We start from the raw sequence: 20,075 nt of genomic DNA on the forward strand, positions 1-20,075 counted from the left end.
TACTGTGTTCAAATGCCGATGGTTCGACCCCAAAAAGGGTCTGAGACATACGCCTTCTGTTGGTTTAGTTGAAGTTAAACCATCAACCGTCTATGCCGAAGCTGATCTCTTTATCGCCGCTACCCAGGCCACACAAGTATATTATCTGCCTTACCCATGCCAGAAAGAGTACCTAAAGGGTTGGGAAGTTGTGTTCAAGGTGTCGCCGCATGGTAAGCTACCGGACCCGAACGATGATGATTACTACAACATAAACCCCATGACATACGAGGGAGTGTTCTATCAAGAGGAACATGATGACGTGGTCCGAAACAACGAGGATGATGACTTGGGTTATGTTGACCTGGACCCAAACGACGACGACGCACAGATTGATGGTGAGGCAGTTGTGAATCAAAGAGACATAATTATGCTTGAAAAGTTAAATGAAGACGCTGACGATGAGGAAGAGCCTCCACCTCCGTCAGACAACGAAGAAGATATGTGTGATAGTGATGATGAGACCGGTCCACAAATAGATTACAATAGTGATGATTCATATGGGTTCTAGAAAATGTAAGTTCTTTTAATGATCATTATAATAGTATGCTTAATGTGCTCTTCTGGTATTAATGTTTTTCCTGTATGCTTGTTTAATTGATATCCTTACTAATTGTTTATTCTCTTCTCAATGCAGGTTTAATAATCATGGGCAAGTCCAGCGGCGCTAGTTTCCTCAGTAAATTTAAAGGACTTACTCGGAGTGGACGAGCCCACAAGGTTCCCTCCCGACTACGCGAGGATGACACCTCACAGGGAGGTGGAGGGGTCGGGGGAGGAGACCCTAGAGGAGGAGGCGGTGGGGGGAGAGCCCCTAGAGGAGGAGGCGATGGGGGGAGAGCCCCTAGAGGAGGAGGAGGTGGGGGGAGAGGCAACCGGGGCAAAAAACTCCGGGCCGTGTCTGAAATAGGAGGGTCTTCTTCGATGCCCTCCTATACAGAGGCACCTTCTGAGTCTGAGGAGGAGGAGTATGTTCCTGATGGCGAGGAGGAGGAGGCCGAGGAGGAGGGTGAGGAGGAGGAGGCCGAGGAGGAGGGTGAGGAGGAGGCCGAGGAGGGTGGAGGGGAGGTTGATCCCGCGTTGTGGGGTGACTTGCCACCGGGTTCTTCGCAGGGGTGGCTGCGTGGTAATGCCGGACTACCTACACCACCTTCTATCGAGGAGCACAAGTGGCTCATTGAACCTGTGGGGACAGAGTAAGTGCCTCTCAATCATATTTTCAACACATGACAACATTTTCTTATTGTACACATGGCAATCATTTGATTCTTTTGCAGAAACTGGATCCTTCACGGAAAGGGCCGTAAACCGAACGGCCTTATCACTGTCCTGTTGAAGGAGTTTTGGCCTGGCCTATTCTGCCCGCGGCCAGACAGGGACCCGCAGCAGCGGGTTTTGGCCACGAGCTGGGCCCACTACGAGGCTTGCAGCAACGCGGAGTACGGGACGACCGCTAAGGCCGTGATCACCAAATTTTGGGTAAGTTCTCTTCTGAATCACTTGTCTTCAGTTTCGTTCATAGTTTATCATTGAATCACTCAACTCATGCCTTGTTTGCTTCTGGTTTTTGCATGATTGCAGCAACTCTATAGAGTTCTTGACGAGCACAAGGCCAGAGCCGACGTGGTCTTGCTTGCGGCTGCGAAGAAGAAAGCTCGTCAGTTGCAGTACGAGGTGCGCTGGGTTGCCGTCTCGCAGTACTACCACTACTACCTGCACCAAAAGATGCCCAAAACTCAAGCGCAGAAGCTACGACTTACCTTGAGCAAGGAGCAGTTCATGATGGTAACTATTACTAACTTTTCATTGTTTCAAGCAGTCAACTATATGTTTCGTGCTCACATGTCATGCTTCCAAAATTTGCATAGGTTGTTCCTCGTTGGTGCTATGGAAGGCATGACGGATGGGCGAGTTTGGTGGATAGGTGGCTCGGCGCCGATGCAGAGTTTGCTGCCAAGAGCATCAAGGCCCGGGCTAACCGTGGAGACGACGGGACACACGGCCAAGGAAACAGGAACCACTGGGGCTTCAAGGCCATGAAGGTATATCTATGTGCATGATGCATTTTTGTTCTTCTTTACGTCATGTTCTTATGTATGGCTGACTTCTATTTGACGTTGTAGGAGGACAAGTTGAAGAGGCCGCTCTCAGACATGGAGTCGTGGAAGCTGGCCTGCAAGCGGAGTCATCGCAAGGAGGGCGAGAGCCAGTACTACGGCAAGACCGAGGAGCACCTGGGGTCTTACATTCATCACTATCAGGAGTTGCATCCGGATGTTCCTGTTGCTGAGGTCGCCCAGTCTCAGATCGACGACACGACGGTGGTGGCCATCCAGGGGAAGAAGAATGGCCGGTATCCGTGTTTCGATGGCTTGATCACTCCTTCGATCTCGTACACACGGCTTCGGGCTAGCAACCCGAGCCAGTTAGAGAGTACGTGGCGTTCACATACTCCCTTAGCCCGCCAGCATGCTGTAAGTACTTCCTCTTTATCTTTTTCTATCTTGCATTCTCAGTTTATTTTCAGCATTGCTCACTTAGAAACAACCTAAATTATGTAGGCATATAAGGAGTTTGTCGAGCATAGGAATCTCGAGGTGCGGGAGTACTTGAAACGAGTGAAGGCAAACGATGATTACAACCGTCAGATGATGACGGTTAGTTTTGCCCTCTTAAAACCAACCTAAATTTTTGCACTTTCATTCCTTCTGATCTTCTAGTTTGCTTGTTTAACTAACATTCAGGCTATGTTGGCGTCTTGGACTAACCGCACGGATCCACCACAAATGGGACCCCCACCACCACCTGCGGGAGAACCCCCACACGTGCCCACGTTCGATGAATGGGTGGCACTAGGCAGTGATGGTTCGGTTAGTACATTTGCCTAACTACTAGCAAACTAGTTCTCGTTCATGAAACACTATCATATCATATTTACCGTTAGAATCTTTTCTGAAACATGTAGGGGACCGGTGGCTCGACTCCTGCTCCGTCGACCCCAGTCACTCCGATCTGGCAGAGTGGTGGTGGTCGCGATGACGGTTTTGGCGGAGGTGGTGGTGGTGGTTTTGGCGGAGGTGGTGCTTTTGACGGAGGTGGTGGTGGTTATGGCGGAGGTGGTGCTTTTGGCGGGGGTGCTCTTGCTTCATGATTCCGTGCATGTGGCCATCGTGCCATGCCTTTCATATTCCTACTTTTATCATGTTTCATGTCTTGCACTACTTTTATGTTCATGAACTTCCATCGGTGATGATCTTTAGATGATGTGATGAACTTGAGTATGTTTAGATGATGATGGTGAACTTGAGTATGTTTAGATGAACTTGAGTATGTTCACATGATGAATTGTCATATTTCTGCATAATTTCATATTGTTCTGTTTTGAAATGCTGTCAAATGAATTGGAAAAGAGAAAACAGGGAAAATAAAAAAAAACAAAAAAAACTATGCCTACGGCAAAGCCGTCGGCATATATACGCCCAGGAGTTACCAGGGCTTGCCACGTGACAAACTATGCCGACGGCTTTGCCGTAGGCATAGCCCTGCTGCCAGGAGAAACCAGGAGCTGCCACGTGGCAGACATATGCCTACGGCAAAGCCGTCGGCATAGAGTTCCATCTATGCCGACGGCTTTGCCGTAGGCATAGCCCTGCCGCCAGGAGAAGCCGGGGGACGACACGTGCCGTCGGCATACCTGCGCCACGTGTCGTCTCCTGAATCGCACCACGTGCCGTCTCCTGAATCGCGCTGTTGACGGCGCCGTCCGTTGCCGTCAGACGGAAAACAACGCCGACAGCTAAACTATGCCGACGGCTATCCCACGGCCGTCAGCATATGCACCTATGCCGACGGCTATAGTACACCGACGGTCTGACACATCTACGCTGACGTGATCTACGCCACGGGGCTATGCCGACGGCGGCCGTAGGATAGATCTATGCCGACGGCAAAGGACCTATGCCGACGGCCCTGGGCCGTAGGCATAGCCCGCGAGTCCGGTAGTGACTGAGGGTCGGCAGCGAGCGTGAGAGGACGGATCTGGAGGGATGGGAGGAAGGAAAAGAGCGAGGGGAGGTCGTCGGTCTGCCACCCGCCGTCGGGACTCGCCAGATTCGGCCGGCGTGAGTGGCGGCGGCGGCAGCGAGGAGTCGCGGGGGGAGAGATGGCTCACGAGAGAGGAGAGAGAGGAGGCTTGCGTTTGGGGACGAGCTGGCCAATCTCTTTCTCCTTTTCTTCTCAACGAAGCGATCTTTTTTGTCTCGCAGCTGGTCCGGCGTGGACATCACAGGAAGCGTCCTTGTAGCGACTGTTATTGTGTTCAATATATTTATGGGGGTGGAGGAAATGAACGTGATATAATGGGGCGAGATAGATGTGAGAGTGAGATGTAGGTGTAGATATATTTGTTTGCAACAGAGTTACCCCAGTACACAAAACAGGCGCGTCCCCAGCCCCCGCGCCGCTCCTTCCCCGGGGGCGACACGGGCGGCGACCTCCGCCCCTCCGCAGCCTCACCCCTCCAGACTTCTCTCCCTCGCCGTCGCCGATGGCCTCCGGCAGGCAAAGCCTGTGCGGAGCCAGCGGTGGCGGGGCGCTCTCTGGTTGCAGGTTGCTCAGGAGAAGGGGATCTCGCGCGCAGGTTGCGGCCGTCGGGCGCTCGGCTCCGGGGCGGCGTCCTCGCGGGTGGCGGAGGTGGTCTTCGTCGCGCGGAGCGGCGGCTGGTCGCGGCGGTGGGCGTGCCGTCGCAGGCACGCGGTCGCGGTCGTTGGTGTTCGTGCGGTCCCGATATGGGACCTCGCGGGCCGTGGCTGGCGCGAACGGTGGTGCGGATGGGGGCGGCGGCCTCGATCCGAGCTCCAGCGCGGCCTGGGCGTGGACGGCGTGCTCACGGCGATTCCAGATGCGCGCATGGGGTGCCGATCGGTGGGCGATGCGGCGGCGGCTGGCGCGCTTTGGGCGCGGCAACTGACTGGGCGTGGCGTGCCTGACGTCTCCGGGGTATGAGGTGTAATGCGGGTGGAGGGCCTGCTCATGCTTAGTTGCTTCACTCGAGCGGCTCGATCTGGATCTAGCGCGCAGTGCTTGGTTGTTGTTCCTGCGATGCAGCGGTGGTTGCTGCAGTGGTGGTGGTCGTGGCGGTGCTGCGGTGGTGTGGTTGGCGGCTTCGGCCAGGGGGTGCGTGTATGGGCGTGGTGGATCCTGGGATCCTGCGGCCAGAGTGAGGTCGACCTCGGCTGGGATGGTGGTTGGTGGGCGGCGGTCAGTGGCGGCAGGTGGTCGACGCAACTCCGGGAGAAAACCTTGTTCCTATCTTCATCGGAGCCGGCGACGGCGGCGCCCGCGGGTGTCGTAACCTTTCTTGGAAGCATCGTCTTGGAGGTGTGCTCCTTCTCTCCACGATTTTGGCTCCGGAGGGAAACCTTGGATCAGCTGGATCGAGCGATGGAGGTGTCTTCGCGTCTTTCTCCTCCTTGGGGGCATCGCCTCGGAGCCGGCTACGACTAGGAGACCGGTGGATGGCGGCATCTTCGCCGCGTGGTTTGCTTAGGCGGGGCACTGGTTTCTGTTTTTGCAACGATGATGGCGTCGAGAGGAGCTCGGGTCACGGCGTGGACTTCGGTAGTCGGTTCTTCCCGGCGTGTCCGAGTTGCACTTCTGTTGGTTGCTTGGTTGTTTTGAAGTCGGAGCTGCGGTGGAGCGTGTCCAGGTGGTGACGATGACAGGCACTCGGTGCTCGTCGTCGAAGTCGGAGCTGTCGGTTGCTTGCGCGTGTGGCCATCCGTTGGCATGTGCCGTCGTGGCTTCTGCGGCTGTTTGCGGGCTGGCTTCGGTGATGGAGCTCTATGGTGAAGTCGGAGTCGCCCGTCCGAGGCACACACATAGTCTGCCAAGGTAATTAGCATGTAGTTTAACACTTGTGTCAGCTTTCTTACTCATGAATATATTTTTATGCTGGCATTGTGAACATGTTTATAGTGTCATGTATTTGTCTATCTTGTTGTAGACTATTTATATTATTGCCACATTGATATCAACCATGTATCATCGTGCAGGTATTTTGTTGTTCTTGACGATATATGGGACGTGGATACATGGGATATTATTAAGCTTGCATTTCCCTTGACTAGTTCTGCCAGTATTATAATCACCACTACCCGTAAAAATGATGTTGCTGAATCATGCCATTCAAAACCATTCAATGGACATATTTATTCAATAAGGGCTCTTAATATGGTGCACTCTAGGCAGTTATTTTACACGAGGCTATTCAACTCCGAAGAAAATTGCCCCTCGTACCTTAAAAAGGTTTCTGAGAATATTTTGGAAAAATGTGCTGGGCTGCCTTTGGCAATCATTGCTATATCTGGTTTGTTGGGTAATACTGAAAGGATAGAGGGTCAATGGAAACAAGTTGAAGATTCGATTGGTCGAGCACTTGAAAGAAATCCCAGAGTTGAAGGAATGATGAAGATATTATCACTTAGTTACTTTGATCTGCCTGCTCATCTGAAATCTTGTCTTCTATGTTTGAGTATATTCCCTGAAGATTATATTGTTCATAAGAAAGTTTTGATAAATAGATGGATTGCTGAAAGAATAATTCATACAGAAGCCGGATTTAGTAAAACATATCAGTTTGGAGAAAGGTGTTTTAATGAGCTCATCAATAGGAGTTTGATCCAACCTGGGGATACAAACATATATGGTATGGTAAAAAGTTGTCGACTTCATGACACAATTCTTGATTTCATCATATCCAAATCCATCGAAGAAAACTTTGTTACTTTGGTAGGTGTTCCTAGTTTAACTGTTGGGACACAAAGCAAAGTTCGTCGGCTCTCCCTGCAAGCCGGCAAGCAAAAAGAACTGATAGTACCAAGAAGGCTTGGTGTTGTCTCATGTCCGATCACTTGATGTGTTTGGGGAATCTGTGAAAATTCCTTCTATGGATAAGTTCAGGCATTTGCGTTTTCTGGACTTTGAAAATTGTGGCCAACTGGAGAACCTTCATCTTGAAAATATAGATAAATTGTTTCAGTTGAGGTACCTGAGTCTCCGAGGGGCAAAGAAAGTAAGCAAGCTTCCAGAACAAATCGGACGCCTATGGTGCTTAGAGATACTAGACTTAGGATGCACCTCTGTTTTTGAGTTACCAGCATCTTTTATCAATCTCAAGAGACTGGTGCACCTATTAGTAACCAAGAATGTTACACTTCCTTGTGGAATTTCTAAGCTACAAGAACTGGAGAAATTGAGGCTTGTTAGTGTCTATAGCCAGTCATTTAACTTCCTGCAAGAATTTGAGCAGCAACAGAGTCTGAAGGTATTGGTTCTTGATTTTGAGGATTATAATAATGCTGACCGAGTGAATGCTGAAAATGAGTCCAAGAAAACTATTATTGTTGCTTCCCTTAAAAACCTAGGGAACCTTCTCTGTCTAACTGTTTGGGATGGCCCTGAATTTGTAAGGGAGTCTTTGTGCCCTATGCCACTTAGCCTCCAGAAGCTGAAAGTCCGTGGTTCTATTATTCCCCATGTTCCAAATTGGGTCGTCTCCCTTGTCAACCTCCAGGAATTACGCCTTGATCTGGTGGGAGCTGAGCAGGAGGACTTCTATATCCTTGGAGGCTTACGTGTTGAACGCATGGCCGACAAAAAAGGACAGACAATAGTCATACCAATTCAAATGGACAAAACAAACAAGCGTGCTTCGTCGGCGGCTCGGAGTTGCTCACTATACTTTGAGCAAAATTGGTTTGCTGTCAAAAGTTGACATTGCCAACATTTAGCATTGTGTCAAATATTGGCAACTACTTAATTGACTACGAGTTATTTTTCCTATCTTACATAAAGTTATCAATAATTGATAAGTCTTGGTATTGCCAATATTTGACAATGCCAACATTTGACAAGCCAAATATTGGTAACAAACTAATTGTGCTCTTTATCTTCTTTCATACCGCACGAGTCCAGGTCCACGGCCACGGGGTAAAAGTAAAGAGTAAAAACCGAGGCTCTGCCAAAGTTGGCCGCTGCTGCTCTCTCCCGGTGGGCGATCGGTCGATGCACCCGGCGTATGCTATGGTTCTACTCGAAGCTCTGCTCCATCCGGCCTGGCATGGGCGCGGACCACCTGCGCCTGGTTCACGCAAGCCCAGGCCACGCCTCCCTCTTCTCTCCCCCTCTCCTGCGAGAAGAGAGGAGAGACTGCGGCGGTGCTGTTCCGTCCCATCCATCGGGCTTTAAAGCTGTGGTCTCGTCTCCTCACATCAAATCAAGCTGGGTCTATTAAATTGGCCGGAGATGCTTTCCTTCTCTTTCTTTCTTTCAAGAGGCAGACGACGCACGCACGCGGAGACAAGAGTCAACCTTCTCTCTCTCTCTCAAAGGAGCAACCAACTGCTGAAGGCTGGATCGGATCCTCGGAATCCTTCGTGTGAGCAGATCTAAGAGAGCAAGCTCCGTCAAGCTCGTCATCTCCAGGTTAGCTCTTCAAGCCAGATCTTGCGAGCTAGCTAGCTTCAGTTGGCATCTCGTGATGCGGCGGCATGATTAAGCGTTTATTACAGAGGTAGCTCCATTTTTGACCTCCTCTTTTCGGATGAAGACAGCTTGTGGTGAGCAGATCTGGCTTCAAACGATGATCTACCTACGTACCAAAAGAACTGTTGACCAACTTGGTAGCTAAGTAGCAATGAGCATAATTACCAATTTCGGGATAAGAGAAACTTGTCTTTAGCTCTGCAAGTAGAGCGGCTGATGCAAAATAATTTTTTTAGTCATGCCAAATGCATAAAAACTAGGGAACTATGCTAGCTTCGCTAAGCTATAAGCCGAGACAGAGTACCATCATTCAGTCTAGCTATACTCTGTTTTCCCCTTCATACACAAAAAACTACTCCCTCTGTTTCTAAATATAAGTCTCTTTTAGAGATTTCAATATGGACTACATACGGATGTATATAGACGTACTTTAGAGTGTAGATTCATTCATTTTATTCCGTATGTAGTTCGTACTGGAATCTTTAGAAAGACTTATATTTAGGAACGAAGGGAGTAACTGAGAAAGTGTACGTCTCAGGTAGCACCACTGACAACCATTGAGGCGGCTCTGGTGAGTGCAGCGACGGGAGCCTTGAAACCCGTCCTGGAGAAGCTAGGCGCTCTGGTGGGCGAGAAGTACAAGAGGTTCAAGGGTGCGCGTGACGATATCAAGTCACTCATCCGTGAACTCACTGCCATGGAAGCATTTCTTCTCAAGATGTCTGAGGAGGAGGATCCTGATGTTCAGGATAAGGTGTGGATGAATGAGGTCCGGGAGCTCTCTTATGACATGGAGGACTCCATCGATGACTTCATGCAGAGTGTGGGCAGCCAAGATTCAAAGCCAGATGGTTTCTTGGAAAAGATGAAGAACTCGTTGGGGAAGATGAACGATCGTCGTCGCATCGGAAATGAAATCCATGATCTGAAGAAACAGATCACAGAGGTGGCGGAGAGGAATGAAAGGTACAAGGCTCGTGAGGTCTTCTCCAAGGCCAAGAATACAACCGTTGACCCTAGAGCTCTTGCTATCTTTCAGCATGCCTCCGAGCTTGTCGGAATTGATGAACCCAAGGCTGAGATAATTAAATTGTTGACACAAGGTGCATCAACACAAGAGAAAATGAACTTGGTATCCATTGTTGGATCTGGAGGAATGGGAAAGACAACTCTTGCAAACTAAGTGTATCAAGATCTCAAAGGAAAATATAAATGTCGAGCCTTCTTATCCGTTTCAAGGAATCCAGACATGATGAATATCCTAAGGACTATTCTTAGTGAAGTTAGTGGCCAACGTTACACCGACACTGAAGCAGGAAGTATACAACAACTCATCATCAAGATCACTGATTTCCTAGTAGACAAAAGGTATAGTTTCTATTCAGACCTCTCATCATCAAGTAGATAGTTACTAAAGTTGCTCAAATATTTCACATCAAGACACTCTTGCACTTTTGTATAATAAAAATAGTTCCATGTAGTTTTATGTCCATTCTTTTTTTCCCATCGATTGGTACAAGAAATAATGGTCAATGTTTGTAGTGGAGTTCATGTTGATGCCAAGTAAATAAGAAGTTAGAGAGAGTACCACAAACCACATATCTTACAAACGTCTGTCCATGATTTATGTCCTTTTTATTTACCTTTGGTATTATAGCATCTTCAAGACATTGTATTCCTATCATTGAGCATGTGGCGTAGCCTTAGAGTAACTACAAATAGGAAGCTTATAGTTTTCTTACATGGCTGCATTGTCTAAATGGACGAGTGTGGACTCTCCCTCATGATCCTACGTCTACACGTGCTCCACGGCAAATATAATATCTAATAGCCATTCATCACCATAAGAGTGATTATAAAATGATGGCTTTAGATGACATGACACTAGCATGTATCCATCGGCTGGTTGTGCTACGCACGAGGATAATAATAATAGAGCCAACTTCTAGTGATATATCATTTTCATGTCAAATGTGGTTATCATAATGGCCCACCACATAACAGTTAGAAAAAGAAATATACTACCCCATTCATATTATCTCACCTCACTCAAAAGGTTTCTTCAAGCCCGTGTTCCATATTTTTTCTCTGAAAGGGGCCCAAGGTCCCCCCCTCCCCCCGCGAGCCCCCGCGTCGCTCCCAGGGGCGACTCGGGAGGCGAAACCCTAGCCGCCGCCCAGGCTCCCCTCCTTCCCTCCCTCCCCTCGCCGTCGCCGGCGGATGCCGGCGGGCAAAGCCCTCACCGGTGGACGGCGGCGGCGGGGCCCTCGTTCGTGTGCTCGCGCGCTGCTGCTGGGCGCGCTGGAGCGGCGGGAGCGCGCGGTGGCGCGGGGGGTGGCCGTCTGCTCGCGGGGAGGTCGAGATGGCGTGGACTGCGTGCGCGGTGGCGCTGCCATGGCGGCCGCCGGCCGCTGATGCGTGCGGCAGAGTTGAGGGCGCCCAGATCTGGGCCGCACGAGTCCACCCAGGCCGGCGACAATCACTCTGCCCCACCCACCCCTCTCCCTCCTCCCACCCCTCCTGGCCGCCGCCGGCGGTTGCCGCTCGGTTAGTAAGCACGCGCGCGGCGACCTTGACGGTTGCTGCTCCGCTGTGCCCCGGCGGATCCTGTTGGCGGAGGCTGTGGGCCAGCGCGGCGGCGGCGCGGTGCAGGTGGCTGCTGCCGCCTGCTGGACACGCTCCCGGCGGTGGCCGGCCTGCTGGAGCTGCGCTGGTCGATGCTCACTCCTGCGACGACAACGTTTCTAGGCTTCCCCCATGTGTGTTGGTCTTCTCCGACGATTCTTCGCCATGCCCGGTCTGCCATTGCATCTGAGGTCTTCGTCCTTGGGTCGGGGCGAAATCCCCGCGCGGCGACGGCCTGCGCTGTCAACGGCGACGCCCGAGGGTGCCGTCACCTCCTTGGAGGCGTTGGCATGACCCTGACGAGACCACCTCCTCGAGCACCGGGAGAAATCCTAGGTCCGGCCTCCCGGACCGGGCAGCGGCGGCGTCTAAACGCTGTTCCCTCTTGATGGCACTGCTTTGGCTGCAAGTGGAGTACTTGATGCGGCAGATAGTGGTTGGTGATGCATCGCTCTGACGTAGACTGCTACACAAGGAGCAGGTCGCAACGTTTGCCTGCGCCGGCGCTCCCCAATGAATGCTACAGCAGTTCCAATCAGGCCCTGCTTTTCACCCGCCGACTCTCTAGGCACATGGGTGCGAGGTACGTCGGCTTGGGCGGTCCTGAAGCTGCATTCGTCCCTGGAAGTGCCTGGCAATGGCAGTGATGCTGCCCTGTTGCTTCGAGTCTCGGTGCTTCGCCATTTTGGCTGGAGGCAAGGCTGGGCGAGGCCTAATGTCGTTGCGTGTCTGGAGTTGAGGGCACCTCCTCACCTATCTGTAGTCACTTGGTGAGGACGGTCGTGTGTGCGCGTGTGTGCGTGCGCGTGTGTGTGTCCCTCCTTTCTGGAGGTTGTACCCCTGATGTCTTCCTGTTCAATGCAATGAAACGCAACTCTTTTGCGTTTTCTCGAAAAAAGGGCCCAAGGTCATAAATCAAGTATCATACATCCTTACAAGCACACCCATACAGAAAATTAAATTAAATTGAAATTCTTGGGGGTGCCCAAGTCTTCTTCCTCATGCATCCACGAAAGAATTAACATGAGCAAAGCCCGATGATGCTTCTGGGCCTCCACCTCCGCGCAGATTTTTTAAACCATGAGCTTGTAGAAGCAGTTACCGGAAAGTCATCGGTGTAGACCATGAGATGCCGACGGCTGTGATATGCGTATCAAATCGCCGTGTCGAAGAAGGGAATGCTGAAACGTCTTGTAGAAACTCTAGGGACAATGAAAACCGGTCGAATCCATATGGATCCACCAGAAACCCAAACGACCAGATCCCGAAATATCCACCAGAGACATGGCTCCACATGCCCTCTGCCAGTGATAAGCACACAAACTGAGTGGGGAAGGGGCAAAGAGAACATTATTCCTACATTAGGGTATCCTACACTGGGTAACGCTGCTGCCTTGTTGCCCCAAACAAAATATGATGAATCCCTAAGGAAACAAAGAAAACAATCACCATGCCGCTACACACGCCAGGTCCGAGATTGATGTTGAGCTTTCCGTCGTCCAGGACCATGCACCGCCGCCCTCTTCTCCGATGGCCTAGCCAAGCCAAGCCATTGAGCATTTCCTGCCGGAGACCATAACTTATCCACAGATTGCCGTCGCCAACCCATAGTAGTCCACTGAATTTTCCTTAGGACATCCCCACAAACTGCAGCCTCCCCTCCACCAGCAACGTCGTATGGGTTTTGCCCAATGGCGCACCCTAGCGGAGGAGAGAAGGGGAGCAAAAGGATTGGCAGCTAGGGTTTGTTCATCCGGTGGAGCTCTCTCGTGAAAAATATTTCTTCAAGTTGATTATGAATCTACAGTCGTTTTCTCCTCTCTCCTTTAACTCAACGCAAATACGATGTGGAAATTCGTACATCATGCTTATTACACTTGCTTTATTAGCCATGCTCTTAGGGATTTGATCAAGTAGCTAGTCTCAACTCATTGCTAATAATAACACCACTCATATTCTTTTATAATGTTACAAAAGTTCATTTTCATTAGTGTATTAATTATCAACTTGTCTCACTTCTCTTTTTAAGCATTTTGGTCTTATGTGATATCCTAAACCATTTTCTGAGTACTTTATCCTACGGCCAGTTCAGGGCGGGCCATTGCATGCTTTTCACCTTATTTCTCTTCCAACTCCTTTTGTGCTATCAATCTTTAGATGTATCAGACAGTAGCGGTGACAGGAATCAAGTCCTTGTTATTCATTGATTCTTTTTTGCCCTGAATACCAGCAATATACAGAAAATATAGCTATGGTATACACACACATAAACAAATCTTTGGTATTCATCTGAATACCAAGGGTTATTCATGCAAATACCAAGGAAAACCCCTGGTTCCAGATCCACCTTGCATCCATACAGACTTGTTCTCCTTCCTCCCGCTTCTCTCATCTCTCCATTGTGATGAGATCCTCAAGGCATCGGCCGTTGCCTTGACCTCATGCGACCGTGTGCATCACCAACAATCTAGTGAGTCAAACAGAAAAACAACAACAATTTAGAGTTAAGTGGTCCCATAAATTAGTTACAGGAAATGTAAGGAAAAAACGATAATCAAGATCACCTGATCAACATTTCTTCTAGACCAGTTAAGTAGGTTACATACAATGTTTTTAAAGCGGTAAAGCGAAGCGAGGCGCTGGGGAGGGGGGGGGGGGTGCCTCACCGCTTAAGCGCTAAAGTGTAAAGTGAAGGGACGCTTTAGACTGATCTAAACCTAATGGGCAGTAGACTAGAGAGCAATTTAGTGAGACATATATACCATATGTTGCTGGTTGTAGAGCCCACATAAAATCCATCCATCCCACCCTCTTTGCACTTGCTCTTCTCCCCAAAGAGAATGCAGAGGGCAGGAGCCATACCTTGTGCAACTGGTCTGGTGGAAGAGGGTTGCACTAGAGGAGGGGTGAGGAGCTGCAGCTGGAGAGGAGGGGGGAAGCTGTGGCCAGAGAGGAGGAAGCTGCTACCAGAGGAGAGAGAGAGAGAGCAGAAAGCCTGGGCACGCTCTGTGCTTTTGATTCTCTTTCTTTTTTTCCCACCTGTAACTCTTTCACATGTGACCCAATTTTCCCGCCCTTGTGTTCCCACCCAGTCCAGTTTTCCCGCCTGAAATTTCTGTGCCCCTGCCTGGCTAGTCTAAAGCGTCTTTTCTGCACTAAAGCGCCAACCAGAACGCCTAAGCGGACGCTTCAGACGCTCTAATGTCTAATCGAGTTGGACGCCTTGAGCCTGGAGGGCGCTTTGACGCTTAAGCGACGCTTTAGGGACGCTTTACAAACAGTGGTTACAACTTACATACATCATAATGTTGTGTTCAATCTCTTGTTAAGTCACCCTTGATATTTTCCGTGGTAATGACTTATGTTTAAATTGTTGGGTATCCCCCAACTATCCATAATCTGCCAAGGTAATTAGCATGTAGTTTAACACTTGTGTCAGCTTTCTTACTCATGAATATTTTTTTATGCTGGCATTGTGAACATGTTTATAGTTTCATGTATTTTTCTATCTTGTTGTAGACTATTTATATTATTGCCACATTGATCAACCATGTATCACCGTGCAGGTATTTTGTTGTTCTTGACGATATATGGGACGTGGATACATGGGATATTATTAAGCTTGCATTTCCCTCGACTAGTTCTGCCAGTATTATAATCACCACTACCCGTAAAAATGATGTTGCTGAATCATGCCATTCAAAACCATTCAATGGACATATTTATTCAATAAGGGCTCTTAATATGGTGCACTCTAGGCAGTTATTTTACACGAGGCTATTCAACTCCGAAGAAAATTGCCCCTCGTACCTTAAAAAGGTTTCTGAGAATATTTTGGAAAAATGTGCTGGGCTGCCTTTGGCAATCATTGCTATATCTGGTTTGTTGGGTAATACTGAAAGGATAGAGGGTCAATGGAAACAAGTTGAAGATTCGATCGGTCGAGCACTTGAAAGAAATCCCAGCGTTGAAGGAATGATGAAGATATTATCACTTAGTTACTTTGATCTGCCTGCTCATCTGAAATCTTGTCTTCTATGTTTGAGTATATTCCCTGAAGATTATATTGTTCATAAGAAAGTTTTGATAAATAGATGGATTGCTGAAAGAATAATTCATACAGAAGCCGGATTTAGTAAAACATATCAGTTCGGAGAAAGGTGTTTTAATGAGCTCATCAATAGGAGTTTGATCCAACCTGGGGATACAAACAGATATGGTATGGTAAAAAGTTGGCGACTTCATGACACAATTCTTGATTTCATCATATCCAAATCCATCGAAGAAAACTTTGTTACTTTGGTAGGTGTTCCTAGTTTAACTGTTGGGACACAAAGCAAAGTTCGTCGGCTCTCCCTGCAAGCCGGCAAGCAAAAAGAACTGATAGTACCAAGAGGCTTGGTGTTGTCTCATGTCCGATCACTTGATGTGTTTGGGGAATCTGTGAAAATTCCTTCTATGGATAAGTTCAGGCATTTGCGTTTTCTGGACTTTGAAAATTGTGGCCAACTGGAGAACCTTCATCTTGAAAATATAGATAAATTGTTTCAGTTGAGGTACCTGAGTCTCCGAGGGGCAAAGAAAGTAAGCAAGCTTCCAGAACAAATCGGACGCCTATGGTGCTTAGAGATACTAGACTTAGGATGCACCTCTGTTTTTGAGTTACCAGCATCTTTTATCAATCTCAAGAGACTGGTGCACCTATTAGTAACCAAGAATGTTACACTTCCTTGTGGAATTTCTAAGCTACAAGAACTGGAGAAATTGAGGCTTGTTAGTGTCTATAGCCAGTCATTTAACTTCCTGCAAGAATTTGAGCAGCAACAGAGTCTGAAGGTATTGGTTCTTGATTTTGAGGATTATAATAATGCTGACCGAGTGAATGCTGAAAATGAGTCCAAGAAAACTATTATTGTTGCTTCCCTTAAAAACCTAGGGAACCTTCTCTGTCTAACTGTTTGGGATGGCCCTGAATTTGTAAGGGAGTCTTTGTGCCCTATGCCACTTAGCCTCCAGAAGCTGAAAGTCCGTGGTTCTATTATTCCCCATGTTCCAAATTGGGTCGTCTCCCTTGTCAACCTCCAGGAATTACGCCTTGATCTGGTGGGAGCTGAGCAGGAGGACTTCTATATCCTTGGAGGCTTACCTGTTCTGCGTTGTCTGATTCTGAGAATTGATGGACGGAAATTAGAAATACCTCATTAACAGAAGAGCCTGAAGTTACAAGGGTCATAGTCTGTGGTGAAGTTGGATTCCCATGCTTGAGGATATTTAGTTATGATAGTCCGTATGCTGTGATGAATTTGACGTTTGCGGCTGGAGCCATGCCCAAGGTAGATGACCTCTCGATAGAATTTAACGCAGTAAAAACTGAGTCTCTGGATACTAGCGGTGATTTCGATCTTGGAATAGAAAATCTCCCCAGCCTCGTTAAAATCAGATGTCAAGTATGGGGATACAGGGACGATAGCAGCAGAGTTGAGGCTGCAAAGGCTGCCATTCGGGAAGCAGCCAACGCACATCCCAACCGCCCTTGTCTATCATTCGGCTTATAATGCATTACCAGAATCAAGGTACTAACTTTTTCTCCCATGAAAGAGCATGTACAATTCACAAGATGTATGTATGTCTCTCATTGCCTCACATGATCGTTTGTCTGTCTTTTTCAGCTCAGGGAACAATTCCAGTTAGGCTGCAACGCGAAAGGCTCGTCATTCTCTGCGGGGGATAATGTGAGAAACATATGCCCTTGTGTTTCGTGATAATGTGAGAAAGATGGCAGGCAAGTAACTGTGCTGTACAACTGTACAAGTGTACACACATTTGGTTGTTCCGGAATTAATTGCATGCGTTTCCTGAAAGTAAACATGGCCCAAACTCAACTCAACTCAACTTTGCATAAATAAATCCTCCTCTATGCATGTGTGTTTGGCCAGTCTAAACTCTTAACTGGAAACATGCCGTGCTTTAGGGCCGAGCAGAAGATGTCGTCGATGTTGTCGTGTCGTGGGAGAACGACACCAAGCACAAGGCGGCCCTTGACGTGAAGTTCAGAACACAAGAGGTCTCAACTCTGAATCTGGACCTTGCTAAGTTGCCTTCTTGGCCGACCTCACAAAATTCAGATTCAAAGTAGTATTGCGTCAGGATGTGCTCATGCTCACCTCTTTGTGTGAACGAATCATGGTAAAACATGGAACTTGTACACACAAACATGAAAATCAGCATATATCATTTGGCACCATGCTCATTAACTTTGTGTACCGATCTTCTTCATCCAGATTGCATGAGAAACTGGAGTAAAAGGCGGAGTAGGCGAAGAAGATGCGGAACCGGGTCGCGACGACCAACAACAAGTATGCAGAGTAGGAGAGGGCTGTCATTGAGACGACCGCGGCCCGGCACAGGTCCAAAGGGACCACGCCCAACGTAAAAATGCTCGGCTGCTTCGGCTGACCAGCCAACATGCACATAGATTACGACCTGAATAATCACCGTGAATTTGTGGACTAACTCATGCTCTTGCTTTACTGGCTTTCAACATTGGTCATATGCTTCGATCATAAATGTATTATATTTGGGAGAGTAGCTTTCAACATTGGTCATAAGCTTCGATCATAATTGTATTATATTTGGGGGAGTGAATTGCTGTTTCTACCACTATTTAGACATATTTAAACTGTTGATGGTAAACAAGCGGGCGGAGAGCCAGAAGAGCAAAGCCCATGGCAGGTGGCCCAAACTCAATTGAGCTGAATTTAACTGAACTTTGCATAAATGAATCCTTCTCTAGGCATGGGTGTTTGGCGAGTCCTATTAACTGAAAAATCTGACGCTTCAGGGCCGAGCAGAAGATGTCGTCGATGCTGTCATGTGGTGGGAGATCACCAAGCAGAACTCGGACCTTGACGAGAAGTTCTCAACACAAGAGGCCTCGTCTCTGAATCTCGACATTGCCTAGTTGCCTTCCTGGCCGATCCTTTAGTTGCAAAGTTCAGATTCAGAGTATCACGTCGGGATCATGTGTGACAGAATCATGGTAAAAAATTGGAAGCTGTACACACAAAATGAAAACAAGCACATGTAACTTGTCACCATACTAAATAACTTTGTGTACTGATCTTCTTCGTCCAGATTGCAGGAGAAAATGGCAGAGTAGACGAAGTCGACGCGGCGGAACCAGGCTGCGACGACACACAACAAGGAGTCAGAGGATGAGAGGGCTGCTGCAGAGGCAAGCCCGCGGGAGGAGATGATCAGGTTCCGGGAGACGGCTGCGAGGCACAGGTCCAAAGGGACCATGCCCATGGAAAAAAATGCTCGGCTGCTTCGGCTGAGCAGCCAACACGCACATAGATTATGACCTGAATAATCACGGTGATTTTCTGGACTGGCTCTAGCTAGAAGATGTTCAGCTATTTAGACTCACTATTACGTCTGTCAGCGAAGGCGGAGATGCAGAGGAAACTGTCGAAGGCTAGCTGGCCGGAGGAGATGATCAGGTTCCTGGAGACGGCTGCGAGGCACGGGCCCAACGAAAAAAAATGCTCGGCTGATTCGGCTGAGCAGCCAGCACGCACATAGATTATGACCTGAATAATCACGGTGATTTTTGTAGACTAGCTCTAGCTGGAAGATGTACATGTTCTTTGCTTTATTGGTTTTCAACATTGGTCATAAGCTTCGATCGTAAATGCATTATATTTGGGAGAGTGAATTCCTGTTTGTACCACTGTTTAGCCATTTTTCACGCGAAAGCCTAATTGGACAGTTTTCATCCGGATTACCCTGTTTTTTTTATATAACAATAGTAAGATAAACATGGAATAATTGGAGGGTGGACATGTACTCGATTGTTCAGACAAACCAAACACGACACATCTGACCTGACACAGGAACCTAAAAAGGAACGATCGATCTCTCGGACTCCCACGTCGGAAATCAAAATCAAAGGGCACGGTAGCATCTGAAACACTAGAAAAGAAACCTATCTAACGCCATTGTACCAGTGGGAAACAAGAAAGGAAAAAAGGCAGGCCGCAAGACAAGTCCAAACCGTGTGTTATATATCATTCTCATCGACAATACTTCGTGCGATCTGGGTGTTTGACCAATCTTCTTGTCCAGGGCCTTAACTGAACTTAACTGGAAACATGTCGTGCTGGTAGGGCCGAGCGGAAGATGTCGTCCATGCTGTCATTCCATGGGAGAACACCAAGCAGAAGGCGGCTCTTGACGTGAAGCTCTGAACGCCAGAGGTGTCGACTTTGAATCTGGACCTTGTCTAGTTGCCTTCCTGGCCGACCATTCAGTTGCAAAATTCAGATTGAGAGTATCACGTCAGGATGTGCCCATGCTCACCTCTTGCGTGACAAATTCAAGGTAATAAAACATGGAAGCTGTGCACACAGACATGAAAACAAGCATATATAACCTGTGACCATACTAATTAACTTTATGTACTCTTCTTCGTCAGAACTGCACCAGAAACTTGAGAAAAAAGGGACCAGAGTAGACGAAGAAGACGCGGCGGAAACAGGTCGTGACGGAGGCAGAGGAAGGGGAAGCTGCTGCCGTGGAGATGATCAGGTCCAGACTCCAAAGGGACCACGCCCACCGCCATGGGAAAAATGCCCTGCTGCTTCGGCTGAGCAACCAACGCATGCATAGATTACGACCTCGATGTTGTCAACTAGTAGCTCGCAGAAGATGTGATCTTCAGTGTCCGAAAGAGAAACCAGATGTGCACTTGCTTTACTATTCGTTTTGAACATCGATCATAAGCTCCGATCATGGATGCATTATATCCAGGAGAGAGAATTCTATTTTTTAAACTCTGCTTATACATTTTTAGAGTAATTACCCCT

General features: G+C 48.4%; 1 protein-coding gene, 1 long non-coding RNA gene and 2 pseudogenes across 2 annotated transcripts; all 4 read left to right on the top strand.

The window, feature by feature from the left end:
• The first annotated feature begins 857 nt into the window (after window positions 1-857).
• Window positions 858-2,469, top strand: LOC125517069. The gene is made up of 6 exons (XM_048682280.1): window positions 858-1,235; window positions 1,317-1,518; window positions 1,621-1,824; window positions 1,908-2,081; window positions 2,163-2,392; window positions 2,466-2,469. The coding sequence occupies exons 1-6, from the start codon at window positions 964-966 to the stop codon at window positions 2,467-2,469; spliced, it is 1,086 nt and encodes a 361-aa protein (XP_048538237.1). The 5' UTR covers window positions 858-963.
• Window positions 2,470-2,490: 21 nt separating this feature from the next.
• LOC125513104 lies at window positions 2,491-3,073 on the top strand. The gene is made up of 4 exons (XR_007285674.1): window positions 2,491-2,513; window positions 2,601-2,696; window positions 2,784-2,909; window positions 3,005-3,073. It is a non-coding gene; the product is annotated as an uncharacterized LOC125513104 (long non-coding RNA).
• A 6,048-nt stretch (window positions 3,074-9,121) lies between these two features.
• On the top strand, window positions 9,122-16,985 carry LOC125515548 (annotated as a pseudogene).
• Window positions 9,958-12,054, top strand: LOC125515549 (annotated as a pseudogene).
• Window positions 16,986-20,075: the final 3,090 nt, after the last annotated feature.

Source organism: Triticum urartu, chromosome 6 (assembly GCF_003073215.2).
Source record: "Triticum urartu cultivar G1812 chromosome 6, Tu2.1, whole genome shotgun sequence".
In the NCBI taxonomy this organism is placed as follows: domain Eukaryota; kingdom Viridiplantae; phylum Streptophyta; class Magnoliopsida; order Poales; family Poaceae; genus Triticum; species Triticum urartu.